Source organism: Macroventuria anomochaeta (assembly GCF_010093625.1).
Source record: "Macroventuria anomochaeta strain CBS 525.71 unplaced genomic scaffold BU25scaffold_9, whole genome shotgun sequence".
In the NCBI taxonomy this organism is placed as follows: domain Eukaryota; kingdom Fungi; phylum Ascomycota; class Dothideomycetes; order Pleosporales; family Didymellaceae; genus Macroventuria; species Macroventuria anomochaeta.
In genome coordinates, this window is record NW_022985370.1 from 651934 (window position 1) to 664876 (window position 12943).

Consider the following 12943-nt stretch of genomic DNA (forward strand, 5'->3'; position numbering starts at 1 on the left):
TCATTCTACCTTCTCCCGACACTGGGCTATACTGAGCAGTGACCATGGGGCTCTCCAATTCCTGCTGAACAATCACGTCGCTCATAGCAACAACAGTCAATGCTGTGATCTTGCAGAATGGACAGGTCCGAGAGACCCATTTCTTGAACACGAAAATCCACAATATTGGGAGTGGGAACTCAACAGTGTGGACTACATATGGAGCCAATGTCACCGAGCTCTCGTACAACGGACGATGGGACAGTCAGCATATTTCCTGGTGGGCAGCACCTGGTCTCAAGTTCGCCTTCGAGGGGGAGGATGTGGCAATCACGTTTGGCCAGCATACATCGCGCAGGTCATCATCATGTCGCCCTGGAACAGGGTCAGTCAGCGCGGAAACACACACACACACACACTACGAGGTTGGTGCTTTTAAGGATGAGAACTATAAAGTGTACAAGCATCACGAAGATCAGGGCTATGTGCATTATTTCGACAACACCGGCATTCTTCAGCACAATGATTTCGGCCCGCAGTACCATCCGACGGATTTGGGGCACATCAGGATTGCAAGCCATGTTTTGCAGTACATTCGCATCAAGTTTGGCTGGGAGTTTGCGGCGACGGGACCGGAAGTGCAGCATGAGACGCTGTATTGGAATGATGAGTCGAGCTACCAATGACACATCAGCATGACCATGTCGCGTGCACACAAAAGCTGGATAACCAGTTTGGTAGAAGAGAGTTCTGCATTTACCGCGCTCTATCATAGGTCATAACATACATACAAAAAGTCCTGCAAAAGGGGTATATACACCAAACCATCCCAACCGCTATACACAAAATTCTAAAGAAAAATGCCGTACGGCTCGCGCACTACAGCGCATAATTCTCCGCATGCAAGAAAATCTCATCTCTCTCCCCGTTACTCCACACGCTCCTCTGCAAATCCGCAACCGTCTCACTAACGCTAACACGCATACTCGGTGGCCCACAAATGAACACACACGTCCGCCGCCCAAAATCGCGACTCAGCCCTTTCAACAAAAATGGTATGTCGGGACGTCCGTACTCGGTGCTCCAGCCGTCTTTCTTCTTGACGGCCGCGGGTAGGAAGGCGAACCGCATTAGGTTCTTTTGGAACTCGGTTGGCGTGGATGGGAAGCCGAAGTCGAAGCCTTGCACGGCCGAGGAGTTGCTGGGGTCGTAGACGTCGGGGTTTATGGCGCCGGAGCCGGCTTTGATGGCTTGTGAGATGTCGAGGGAGAGATTACGGTCTGTGCGGCGTGCAGAGATGGAGTGGGAGATCGGGGAGATCGTGTCATGGTGCGATGATGTGTCGGAGTGGCTGCTTTGGTAGCTGGGGCGTGGTGGTGCGAGGTGTCGAACGTGTGTTTGTGGAAGCGCTGTGATGTGGTCCTCGTTCTCGCGACGGAGTTCGCTTTCTTTCTCGGGGTCGCCTTGAGCTTCGTCGCGGATCATGGCGGAGTGACGCTTTGAAGAGATGCCGGATATGCCGGACAGGCGGTGGTCTGCGATGTTTTGGAATGCGTCGTTGACTTTGTCGTGGAAGAACATTGACACAGGGCGTGTGGGTGTCTTCGCACTGACGAGACCGCCGCCTACAACGCGCTTTGCTGCGGTGATGTAGAATTGGCATTCCACAGTCTCTGGAGGCGCAAATTCTCGGCAAATGCGAAGTTCCTCCTTGAACCATTCCATCGTCTCGGGACGCTTCAGTGCCCAGATAACATGGATCTTGCGCGTAACAGCTTTGCCGTCGCGCATCTTCTTGATGAGGCAAAGAAGCTGCGAGATGATTGCGGTGATACCGCTACCACCAGCAATGAGCACAACGTCGTCGAAAGCTTCGATGCGTCGCTGCATGCCTCCATATGGGCCATCTACAAAAGCGCGATATGTGTGCCAGGGGCCGTGTGTCAATGCGCTTTCAACAACCTTTTTGGTGAAGCCACCAAATGGCCTGAAGACGAGAACCATGTCCCTGTAGCCCTCACCATACTCTGATGGAAAGTCGTCATCGCATAGTGATGCGACAGTGAACGGGTGGTTCTCGAACACCGAGATACCAGGCATCCTGAGGTACACATACTGCCCAGGTCTCCACTTCGTCTGGGTAGGTATTGTGATCTTGACAGCGTTTTCTGGCATGAGGGTAACGGCAGCTTCGTCTCCAATAAGCCACGATAACCGGAACGGGTTGGTCCAATTCAAGTAGAATAGTCGCATGAAGTAGGATAGAAGCCAGATGCCAAGGGTGGAGAACAGGTAATGCCAAGAGGTGAGGTAGTTGTTGCAATGCCAGAACATCATGCCAAGGAAGACGATGGCGACCGGCACGTGGAGAGCTACGAAAAGCTCATACATACGATGGCGGAGGGGTGCGACAGAGTGCATGCACAGGAAGCATAGTGGAACAAGAGCGGCGATGCCTAGATGGATGTTAGCTTGGGAACCTTTGAAGGTGCAGAACAGGAGGGTTTCAGGAGAAGGTGGTCGCACATACCGGTACCATAGGCATAGAAGCCGTCCTGCTGGAAGAAGCTTTCGAACACTCTTCGAGCACCCTTTTCCCAAATCGGAGTGACGTAGAAAGGTACAGTGTGCAGGATACTGAGCACGAGACACAGATAGGCCGCCCACCTGTGCAATACATTCAATCGCTCGTGGCTAATACCGGTGACCATGGTTATAAGGTTCGCTTTCGTCGAGAGAGCTATGATCCATGGCAGTAGAGCAACGGCCATCATGCCGGACCGAACGGCAAGTGGTGGCGATCCATATGTGATGCTCTTCCAGAACAGTGGCTGGGGTATACAGCAGTAGAGTATTCCTACTGCAAACGCGAGAAACACGATGACGATGACGCTCAAGGAAGGAAATACAAGTGGTCTCCAGCCTTTACGGATGTTGATTTGTCGAATCGGTCGGTAGAAAATGAAACGGAACAGGGCCACCAAGTTGTTAATTGGTCCGAGCGAAGAGACACTTGATTGTGTCTTTGGTCCATTCGGCAATGGACCCTCTCGAGGAAAGAACTTCATAGTAGACTTGTCAGTATACAGGACCGACATTTCGTAGTCTGTGTCGGGGGAGGAGGTCGCTGAAGATTGTAGTACCTCTTCTTGGTGTAGCGCGGTCCGGATCTTATCCGTGAACAAATGGTAGTATCGTAGGAGCGCAGCAATAGTGAGCAGTGGTATGCAGAAGTAGACATATGCAAGAGCATATTTGCCACTCTTGTTCCAGGGGTCCACTGTGTTGGCTTCGATCAGCCCTGCTGGACTTGTGCTGTTGTATGGTATGTTCAACCGTCGCACGAGCGAAGAGACGACATCCACGATATCGCGCTGCGCATGTGTGGCTGTGGTTCCGAACTGTGCCAAAGCCACACCCGCTTGGCCCAGTACCGCATCTGATATCGCCGGCATCTTGGTCGTAGGGTTTCGTATGCGCAAGAGCTTAAAAGCTCGTGGAACCTGCTGCCAGCAAAAGCTGGATCACAGAATCGATTTGACCAGATCCAACGGACAATGAGGTTGGGGTAGCGATTGCTTATAGAACAACCGGGGACTCGTTCCTACATAGGTACGAGTGTGGAGTAGCATCGGTTGTGTTCATGCGGTGTGAAGGCACGGTGGAGCGAATCGGATTCGATGTGTTGTGTAACCGATCGATACTTGCGCGGCGTCCGTGTTGCAATGCGACAACTCAACTCTTCATCTGTGTACCGACGTGATGCTTCTTTCCAGACCAAACTGCAGGAGCAGAAAAATCGAAAGCCGTTTTCTGTCAACAACGATCAGACAACGTGCGTAAGCAGCGGCCTTATGTGACCCTTATGTTCCATGCTAGAGTGGAGAAAGTGTCACACGCAGGATTCAGGGCATCCGTATCGTGGCAGCAAATGGCGAATCTTATTCAACCGCTCACACTATTGGACCAAGGTGTGATAGCGATATCTAACAGGGGTACCCAAAGAGGAACCGACGAAGTGAAGCACTATCACGTTCGCGGACCGCACTGACGATTCACATCTCAAATACTGCGTCGGCCGTATGCATCATGCGTGATGAATGTTGTGACTGGTTGGAAAACATGGAATCTACCAATGGGACAAGAACGGACGCCAGGGCAGTACTACCGTAGGCAAATCTTCTAAGCGGATGGCGTTCTCGGTTGCAGCGGGACGTCGACTCGATCCGTTTCCCGTTTCTTGCTCGCATGCGCTGTCAACGCAAGGGGGAGTTGTTTTAAGAAGTCGTACAACTGCAGTACTCGTTCAAATTTCCTCTCCGTTCCACGTTGCATCTGAGCCTCGTCATCATCCCAGAAGCTGAGCAGACTCTGCTCACGAGTTCTGTCCATTTCGATCGCGGTCTGGGCGAGAATGCGACACCGAGACAGATCAGCCACCTCGTGGGCGTACAGTCGAATCACAGCGGTTGAAAGCATGTTGACCCTTGGGCGCAGGGCCACGCTGCGGAGCCCCAAAATGGGCCGGCTCCGGTTCGCATGACTCGATGGCAGGCGAATTGGAGGATTGGGATCGCAGTGCACTGACTGGAGGAGTGCAGACAATGCATGGGCAGAAGAGATGTGGAGCGGGGTTGGCATGGATGCTGCGAGGCTTGAGTGGTCGTCAATCGCTCTCGAAGCGCCCACTATCTAGTTTCGGACTAGCTCAAGACCAAGCTTTGCTGGTCCGCTGATGTGCGGTGGTTGGTCGCAAAGCTTCCATCAACCTTTGCTTTTGAGATTCGGGACCTTGGTCCGGCTGTGGAAAAGATTGACTTGAAGGACCAAGACAAACTTCGGATAGACGGTCCATGCCTCATCCGTCCCGTTCACGGCAAGATACGGCACAGCTTACGGCACAGCAAACTCGTAGGTTTGCAGACTGAAGGCGTGCGATACACATGATCAGAAAGCATTACTTTGAGATTCCGTTGATCACTCAAAGAATGCGGGGGATACTTTCGAGGACCTAGAACTTGGTGTGGAACAGGTCCAGTGCCGAATCTTTTCTGTCTAAGCCCACCACTTGAGTCGCGCCTTTAATCCCATCACACCGCAACAAACCCTCATCACAGCACAAGACCACTGAGGTTGACGCCTCTACTTTGCAATGAGTTCTCTCTAAGCGCCAGCCCTACAGCAAGTGTGTCCCGCGGCACCCACATCGCCCACGATCGCTCCAGGACCCTGAATCAGGCACGGTCTGGCTTCTGGACTGTTACGCGCTCGATTGTGTGCGAGATGAGTTGCGTGGCTGCAACTTTAATTGAACGTGCCGGTCTGCTGTGAGTGCTGGACTGCAGCCTTGTGAGGTGGGTGGACATATCGAAATGGATAAGTCGAGCGGTTGGGCAATGTGTACCTGCAGGAGGCGGCGATACGAGGGTGAAGATGGTGTAGACGTGCAGGATCCACACTCATAGTCGAGTGGTGTATGTGTGCATCTACCCAGTGCGTTGACAGAACGCGGTCAACCAACGAGTGCCTACCGTGGCATCTGCTATAATCCGCTTAGAGCTTGAAAGTCATACAACAGCCAGACCGGTGCAAGGGAATCAAAATGCGAGTCCGAGTCTTCTGCGACTGTATATACTGAGTCTCCGCCCTCTGATTCAGATGACCAGGTTATAGGTTGATAGATAAGCTCTCTAGGAGGCGGCTTGTAATGCGCTGGAAACCCTTAAAACTCGTCAACAGCATCGTAATTGTATTGATGACCAAGGAAGACTTGCTGAGCTTCTTCAGTCTCGAGCCACTCTTTTGTAAGCCCTAAGATGTCCATAACTTTCTTAGGCAAGGTCACAGTTGAGGCGGTGAATTGAGGCGCCATTTGCACCCTTTTAGGTCCGTATATGGCCAGGGTCTTAGCCAGAATGCCGTAATCATCATCCTTGGAGTCATAGTCGTCCCAAACCTCCACTTGGTTAGCGTCATTTGAAAGTTGTGATGAGCTTAACTTACAATCATGGAGATCTAGCTGAACTTCGTACTCGTGGCCAACGTTTCACATCTCCGAAACCTCATGCGTCGTCCGGATGTCTTCATTGGTCGAAAGCGAACAACAGGCGTTGTTCGCGCGCTGAGTTCAGGATGTTATCTTGGCCACAATGGCAGGTGAACATTAGCGAGGATGCATCTTGTCAGCTGCAAGTTGGAAATGATCGATAGAATTCCAATTATTGGTTATATGAGTCACTTGCAGGAAGGGGCAGCAATGTGAGGATCCACGATGCTGCGGCGCCGAGGCAAACACCGGTGAGCCCTAGGGTTTTTGTAGAATGTCGACAAAGGTTGTACGGATACAACAGCTCGACAGTATGTACTCGTACATGGTGTGGACGGCTGTGGATCTTAGCCGAAAGCGGTCGCGATGTATGGACTACCAGGTGGAGTTCGCCTTCAGTGCCAATCGTCGTCATCATCATCCGGTGTATCTTCTGAATCATCATCCATCAAATACCTCTCAGCCGCTTCAGCTCGTAGCCGACGGGCTTCCTCCAACCTTTCCCACTTCGTCTCGACTGCATCGTAGTCGCACTTCTCCTCAAACAAGACCTCTTTAGCTTCTTTGGTTTCCAGCCACGCCTTCTTGAGACCTAGGACATCCATGACCCTTCTAGGCAATGTCTTGTCTGCTGCATGGAAATGAAGCGCCATTTGTACGCCTTTGGGACCGTAAGTGCTCAATTCTTTGGCCAGGACGTTAGTCTCTGCATCCAGCGAAATGGACTGATCAAAGTCTGTGTGCGCTGTTAGTACAGAGCTGCTAGGAATGAGGGTTGAGATTTACTGTCGTCTATGTCCAGAATGACACCGTATTGGAAAGTCGAGCCAACTTCTTTGAAAGCGTGCTGTATCTGCCAAAAGTCCATAGGGAGAGGGCCGTTGTGAGGCATACGCATGTAATCCATTTCTACTGTCTTGAGTCCATCACTGGTTCCAGGGTTGCATTCATTGGCCTTCAAAGGGAGGCCACCTATGAAGAAATCCTCAAAACCTTGGTTGCCTGGCGTGTATTCTGGGCGCATGTGGAGCAGCAGCGTCTGCAGCTTCGGTGGCATGACGTCGCGGATCGCTGGATATTGCCAATGGCCTGTTGGTGACCATACCCCGTTGGTCACCGTACCTGGAGGTCTGCCCATGAGAAGCATGGAGGGAACTTCCAAGGATTCGAGGGCTTCAAGCGACCGTAGGCCGTCCAGATGAATGAATCCATGATCCGAACTTTCGCGTAAATCCCGGTCGAATGGCTCCAGGACAAGCTCTTTCAACGTCTTACTGTGTCGCTGGAGACTATCGAGGATCTCTGTGCACCATGCTCTCGAGCCCTCGAGGTCGTCCTCTGCGAATTCTTCATCATGGGCGCGATCGCATTTGAAAGAGATCAACGCCTGGCAGCAATCAATCATCCGGACGATGAAGTTGGAATGCACCTCCATGGCCTCCAACTCCAGAGTATGTACTTTCGACGTAGGAATTGATTCGGGCCAGGGGGTGCGATCTTCCATAGGTATCCACTGTACGCTGCTAATGCTGAGACATTGGAGACGTGGTAGGTGAAAGAATAGAGCCAGGTACACGCCGCATTTCTCGTTCATGTTCACAATCAGGGTATGTAACTGTTCGAACCAACCCTTGTTTTCCAGTCCGAGGAAGACACGCGACGCAGCCATTGCAACTGGAAGGAGCCAAACCGGTGGCAGGTCGAAAACGAAGTTACCGGACCAAGAGTTCTTGACGCTCAAAACCTCCAGATTCGGTGCCTGGGAAACTAATTTCCAGACTTCCAGCTGGGCGCACTCGTCAGTGGTCAGTTGATGGCGTGTCCTGATCCCGTATTGTTTCAATTGAGAGTGACGAGCCTTAGCCCAAGTATGATAAAGGGCCCGTCGTTCACGCGTAGGTTTGTATTTCGCACAATATGGCCCTTCATTGCGGGTTATGATGCTCTTCAGGCCCTTGTGCAGAGAGGTGTCTGAGCTTATACGGTCAACGAAGGCATGGATTGGGATCTGGAACCGAGCTTCGTAGAGGCTGTATAGCAGCGGCACAGCAAGATCGTGAAGTAGTCGACACGTCCGTGCCACAGCAGCCAACGCGCGCCCCCAATGCCGTATGTCCCATTCGTTCGGATCGAAGGTAGTCAGAGGGTGAGGGAGTTGGGTGACGGGCTGTAGATATTCCAAGACTTCGTGAAGGAGTTCATTCGGCAAGGAGAGCAGGGTGGCCATTGCGGCGACGGTTCCACTTGTTTTTAGCGATGAGGGGAAGCGAGGGGTCCAGAATCAAGTAACACCTCGGTCTACGTTGCTTGATGAGTTGGATGAAGTCGCCGCGTGGATGGATGTGGCTTCAGAAGGTGCAGCGGGGCTGCCGGACCACGACGCGTCGAGTCGAAGAAACTCGGCAATGACGACGCGCATCCAAACATCAGCAAGTATCAGCAAATATCAGCAAATATCAGCGAATACAAACTTGAAACACCCTGTCTACGAACGAATCCGATTCACTCTCTTGTCTCCGTCTGACGCACTTCTGGAGTCGAGAGTATGAACAACTGATGATGCAAAGCGTGGATTCACAACTTGATACAGGCACGCAACATGGATTGCTCCTACGCTGACCAGCGCCTATGGATATCCCTTCCTCCCAAACGAGCCAACAATGGGCTAAGCAGAATGCAAATGCAAAAATGATCCTCCTCCAGAAATGATATGGACTTCGTCGATTACAATGATATATGTCCGGTCAGAGTCGCTAATCTTTGCCGTGGGCGCGAGTCTGGGGTATGTCGGACTAAAAGATGCTAGTCATCTAGACCTTGACGCTAGCGCGCGAGTGCGCGGAGTGTGGTCGTTCTACCAAAGTCAGCCTGTGCCCAAGTGTACGTGTCGCGGGTAGCGTACCCGGGATGTCCATTGTCTGCGGGTGCCTTGCCGCCAGCGGACTGTTCGCAGGAGCTGTGTCCTTGTTGGGAAAGATGCCTGAGATGGGACTTCGGCGCTGGCTGTCCTTTCGTTTCGGCGGCGAGTTGCCCGTGGCCTGGCTCAGTCGCTCTTCGGCCTCCCGTAGCCTCTTCTGCAGGGCCTCGAGCTCCTGTGCTTGTGTGCTAACGGCTTGCTTCCTAGCAGGCTGTTAGCTGGAGCAGCATGGGACGGTACTTCCCAACGTACTTCTCGTGCACAGTCTTATCCAGTGTATCGAGGCTGCTGTCGAGCTTGAACAGCGTGTCGAGCTCGTCCATGAAGTTGCGGGCAACGGTGCTGCATCTGTCAGAAGGGGCGGGAGCTACGCTAGCGGGTGATCATACGACTGAGGGCGGTTGTTTGGCTTCCAGCCGGCGTCAGGGTCCTGCACGGTGTTCTGGCTCTGCATGGTGAGACGTGGGGGAGGGCGAGCTTGGGTGAGATGGGGAGTGAGGCGGACGAGGCGGACGAGGCGGTGTCGATAATACGGGGGGGGGGGGGGGGGGGGGGGGGGAGGAGGGGGGGGGGGTGGAGAGGAACAATGGGAGCAGCTGGAGTGTTAAGCGGACAGCGGGTTATATGGACGCAAGCGGAGATGTTTCAGAGGGTGTGACGATGGGATGGAGCATGAAGAGGGCGTCCTGTGATAGAGATTCGAGTGCCTGTGATTAATCTGCGGAAAGGGGTCGTCGGCCATAGCTCCACGGCGTCGATCCCTAGTGGAGCAACCAGGCGTACGAGGGCTTGGGGCAGCAGCCACCGTTGGGGAGGCATAATAAACATGACTGCTGCGCCTGCTGCGCCTGCTGCACGCTCGACGGTGAGGAAGGACGCTCGCCTGGAGGGTCAGTGACGATGAGGCGCTGCCGCCCTAACGGCCAAACGGAGCGCTCCAGGCTCGGCTTCCCGCTTCCTTTGCGTTCTGGACGCGTCCTGCATGCCGATTGGCAGAGCGCGACCAGGCGCCTGCACATTCCTAGCGGCCGCTGAGTGCATGCTGGTGCCGCAAACACCAAAGCCGCATCGACAATTTTTCACCACCACACGCGCTCTTCCACCACCACGCGCGCTCCGCCCCATCGCCGCACCCTCGCTCACGTGACGCGTCCATCTGCCCGCCGCGCTGCGATGCCCGCCTGCCCCTCGTGAACGCCGTCCCCCGTCGCGCTGGCTCCCATCCCGCCCCAGGCTGTCCGCCCGCCGCGCGCCCCAGACGCCGTGCACCGACCCCGGGGCATGACAGCTAGCGTCTCCGCGTACAGCACCCTCGAGTCGCTCCTCGTCTTCCAGTGCCTCAAGAACTATGGCGTGACCCCGAATGCGTTCAGCAAGACGTCGGAGCTGCTGAAGGCCAACCCCGACATCACGGGCCACACGTTCTTCCAGAGCGGCCGGCTAAGTCCTGATGCCTTGCGCAGCTTCTACCTCGAGCGTCTGAGGAGAGAGATTGAGGTGGAGCAGAGCGGCGACAGCGATGCGCAGAACGGCGAGAACCCCAGAAAGAGAAAGGCCACAGGCGCCACGTTGCCCACCGTCCAGGAATCGCTCCGGTACACGCACCTGATGCCCAAGCTCGTCGAGAAGCTGTACGCCACCTACCGCAACGAGATCGTCGAGCAGATCAGGGCCGAGGAGGAGCGCTATGAGAAGCTGCAGCGCGAAGTGCAGAGCATCGAGCGCGGAGAGTGGGATGAACAGCTGCGAGAACGGGTGAACGGAAGGACGCGGTCCTCGCGCAGCCCGAGTGTGGCTAAGAAGTCGCCTCCTGTTGCGCAAAGCCCGCTGCCACAGGCGGGCGCTGAGAATGGAGCAAGGGGACCGGGTGGACCGCAGCAGACACCACAGCAGGGACAGGCGGTGGTGGGCGCTCCCAAGACGTCACCCAGAAAGAAGAAGGACCAGCGCCCAACGCCCGGTACTTCACAGCCGATCGCTGCTTCGCCAAGTCAACACCCAAATCAACACCCAAACCAGCCTCAACCTTCGCACTTCCAGCAGCCTCCTCCCCCGAATGCAGGATACAACGGCCCTCCTTATCCACATCTCTCGCCCTTCCCTCCGGGTCAGCAGCCAGCCCAGCCCAGCCCCCAGCAGGGCCATGCTCGTCCTCATCCCCCGTCACCCGCGCCAGGACAGCCAGGGCAGCCAGGACCGCAGTACCAGCCTCAGCCGATCCAGCCTTACGAACCGAACGGAGTGCCGCAATACGGACCACCTGGCGGACCTCCACCGTTTTCGCCTAACCAACGCTTCCCACAGCAGCCGCCAGGGCCACACTCCCCGAGCATGCACACACCGCAGCAGCAGAAGGGCTACTTCCCGCATCCTGCACCGCCATCCCATCCTCCTCAGCACCTGAACCAGCCACCACCACCTCAAGCTGGCTTTATGCTCCCTCCATTTCAGGTCTCACCCCAAGATCCTTCACGAGTTCACCATCCTCCGATCTCGACGCCACAGTATCCTCAGGTTTCTACGCCCATCAACAAACGATCTGCCTCTCAACAGCATCATCATCACACTCCAAGCGCCAACAGGCCAGGCGCGCCGCCTATGCATCCACTGGTAACCCAGGCTCGACAGTCATTCTCGACACCCCTCAACAACCGATCGCCACAACACAGCGCCACGAGCACGCCACAATCAGCGAAGACCCGCTGGAAGCAACCACCTCCTGGCACTCCCGGCGGTGTACCCGGAACGCCTCGTCCTGTACCAGAGATCATTGACGATATGCCGCCGCTAAGTAGTTCGAAACAAAGTCCGGCCAAGTCGAAATCGCAGCGGAAATCGAGAGGGAAGGGCAAGGCGAAAGAGAAGGAAGCGGAGAAGGCTTCGGAGGAGAAGCCTGTGCCAGACTCAGAGGCACATCCAGAAACACCTCTGCCATTCAGCTCATTGGAAGTACCTGCACCAGACTCGGGTACTCGACAAGGCCGATCACGGCGCAAAGCACCTGCAAAGCGTGGAAGACCCGGTAGTGTCGCTTCTTCACGAGCGGGTGGTTCGGTTCGAGATCGTAGTAGGAGCCGGTCTGTCCTGTCCCACACCGACACCGTAGCCGATACAGATTCCCAGGCTGGCCACCGAATCAAGACTGAGCGTAGAGGCTCTTTGGACGATGGGATGGAAGAAGAGTCGGTCAACACACCCTCGCAGATGACCAAGCGCCGACGAGGTGCAGCACCCGTAACCGCGCCTTCCTCAACGCGTCGAAAACGCAATGCCCGTGAAGCCTCCCTGGTAGAATCCGAAGATACGCCCGGCACACCCAGCCCAGATCGCACCATCATCGCCCACCGCAACTTCCACCGCACCTGCCAGCCCATGCTCGACGATATCACCTCCCACAAGCATGCATCGATCTTCAGCACCGCCGTCAAGCACAAGGATGCAGAAGGCTACTACGACATCATCAAACGCCCCACAGACCTCTCCGCCATCAAGAAAGCTCTCACTAACGGTGCAAAGTACGTCACAGCCGCTGCTTCTGATACCCCCATCGGCAGCCCCGGCGGCGCGGGCGCGACGATCGAGCTTCCTATCACGAGCGATGTTGTACCGCCCAAAGCTATTGTGAATCCGGCACAGCTGGAGAAGGAGCTCATGCGCATGTTTGTCAATGCGATGATGTTCAATCCAGGCGAAGATGGCGTCGTCGAGGATGCGAGGGAGATGTTCGAGTCTGTGCAGAGGAGTGTATCGAGTTGGCGCAATGTATACGGGAGAAGTAGCGGTCGGGATCAAGGGGAGGGCACGCCAGTCGAGGGCGAGGAGGAGGGGACGAGCAGCAAGCGCAGGAAAGTATAGGACTACTCCACTGTGCTCTGTCTGATGAGGATGCAAATGGAATGATGATATCGAAGAGAAACATTTTGTTGCTACGAGTCTGACTATTTTGCCTAGTTGCTTCCGTGTTTCTGTGCATTTCGAGAAGCGTCGCACCCATCATGATC

General features: G+C 54.8%; 7 protein-coding genes across 7 annotated transcripts; 2 read left to right on the forward strand and 5 right to left on the reverse strand.

Moving 5' to 3' along the window:
* Positions 1 to 99: 99 nt before the first annotated feature.
* BU25DRAFT_273948 (uncharacterized protein) lies at positions 100 to 768 on the forward strand. Its single transcript, XM_033701852.1, has one exon. It carries the CDS (start codon positions 199 to 201, stop codon positions 676 to 678), a length of 480 nt encoding a protein of 159 aa, XP_033563956.1. The 5' UTR covers positions 100 to 198; the 3' UTR covers positions 679 to 768.
* A 90-nt stretch (positions 769 to 858) lies between these two features.
* Positions 859 to 3434, reverse strand: BU25DRAFT_336508 (metalloreductase-like protein transmembrane component; the record flags this gene model as incomplete). Its single annotated transcript, XM_033702638.1, has 2 exons — positions 859 to 2435; positions 2510 to 3434. The coding sequence occupies 2 exons, from the start codon at positions 3432 to 3434 to the stop codon at positions 859 to 861; spliced, it is 2502 nt and encodes an 833-aa protein (XP_033563957.1).
* Positions 3435 to 4095: 661 nt separating this feature from the next.
* Positions 4096 to 4667, reverse strand: BU25DRAFT_273945 (uncharacterized protein). Its single transcript, XM_033701851.1, has one exon. The coding sequence runs from the start codon at positions 4618 to 4620 to the stop codon at positions 4162 to 4164; it is 459 nt and encodes a 152-aa protein (XP_033563958.1). The 5' UTR covers positions 4621 to 4667; the 3' UTR covers positions 4096 to 4161.
* Positions 4668 to 5701: 1034 nt separating this feature from the next.
* Positions 5702 to 5988, reverse strand: BU25DRAFT_456825 (uncharacterized protein; the record flags this gene model as incomplete). The annotated part of the gene is made up of 2 exons (XM_033710065.1): positions 5702 to 5935; positions 5983 to 5988. The coding sequence occupies 2 exons, from the start codon at positions 5986 to 5988 to the stop codon at positions 5702 to 5704; spliced, it is 240 nt and encodes a 79-aa protein (XP_033563959.1).
* A 316-nt stretch (positions 5989 to 6304) lies between these two features.
* BU25DRAFT_273985 (uncharacterized protein) lies at positions 6305 to 8568 on the reverse strand. The gene is made up of 2 exons (XM_033701853.1): positions 6812 to 8568; positions 6305 to 6761 (listed from the first exon to the last, which is right to left on the reverse strand). Exons 1-2 carry the CDS (start codon positions 8250 to 8252, stop codon positions 6421 to 6423), a joined length of 1782 nt encoding a protein of 593 aa, XP_033563960.1. The 5' UTR covers positions 8253 to 8568; the 3' UTR covers positions 6305 to 6420.
* On the reverse strand, positions 8492 to 9396 carry BU25DRAFT_485812 (uncharacterized protein; the record flags this gene model as incomplete). Its single annotated transcript, XM_033711244.1, has 3 exons — positions 8492 to 9145; positions 9195 to 9284; positions 9332 to 9396. 3 exons carry the CDS (start codon positions 9394 to 9396, stop codon positions 8836 to 8838), a joined length of 465 nt encoding a protein of 154 aa, XP_033563961.1. The 3' UTR covers positions 8492 to 8835.
* A 372-nt stretch (positions 9397 to 9768) lies between these two features.
* BU25DRAFT_420029 (uncharacterized protein) lies at positions 9769 to 12941 on the forward strand (the record flags this gene model as incomplete). The annotated part of the gene is made up of 3 exons (XM_033707974.1): positions 9769 to 9807; positions 10176 to 12791; positions 12894 to 12941. The coding sequence occupies 3 exons, from the start codon at positions 9769 to 9771 to the stop codon at positions 12939 to 12941; spliced, it is 2703 nt and encodes a 900-aa protein (XP_033563962.1).
* Positions 12942 to 12943: the final 2 nt, after the last annotated feature.

Bases quoted from the DNA above. Each gene is read 5' to 3' on its own strand.
- BU25DRAFT_273948 (XM_033701852.1), top strand. From the start codon at position 199: ATGGAGCCAATGTCACCGAGCTCTCGTACAACGGACGATGGGACAGTC.
- BU25DRAFT_273945 (XM_033701851.1), bottom strand. From the start codon at position 4,620: ATGCCAACCCCGCTCCACATCTCTTCTGCCCATGCATTGTCTGCACTC.
- BU25DRAFT_273985 (XM_033701853.1), bottom strand. From the start codon at position 8,252: ATGGCCACCCTGCTCTCCTTGCCGAATGAACTCCTTCACGAAGTCTTG. The intron at 6,762-6,811 runs GTAAATCTCAAC...CAGCGCACACAG, and splicing joins CATTCTGGACATAGACGACA to ACTTTGATCAGTCCATTTCG.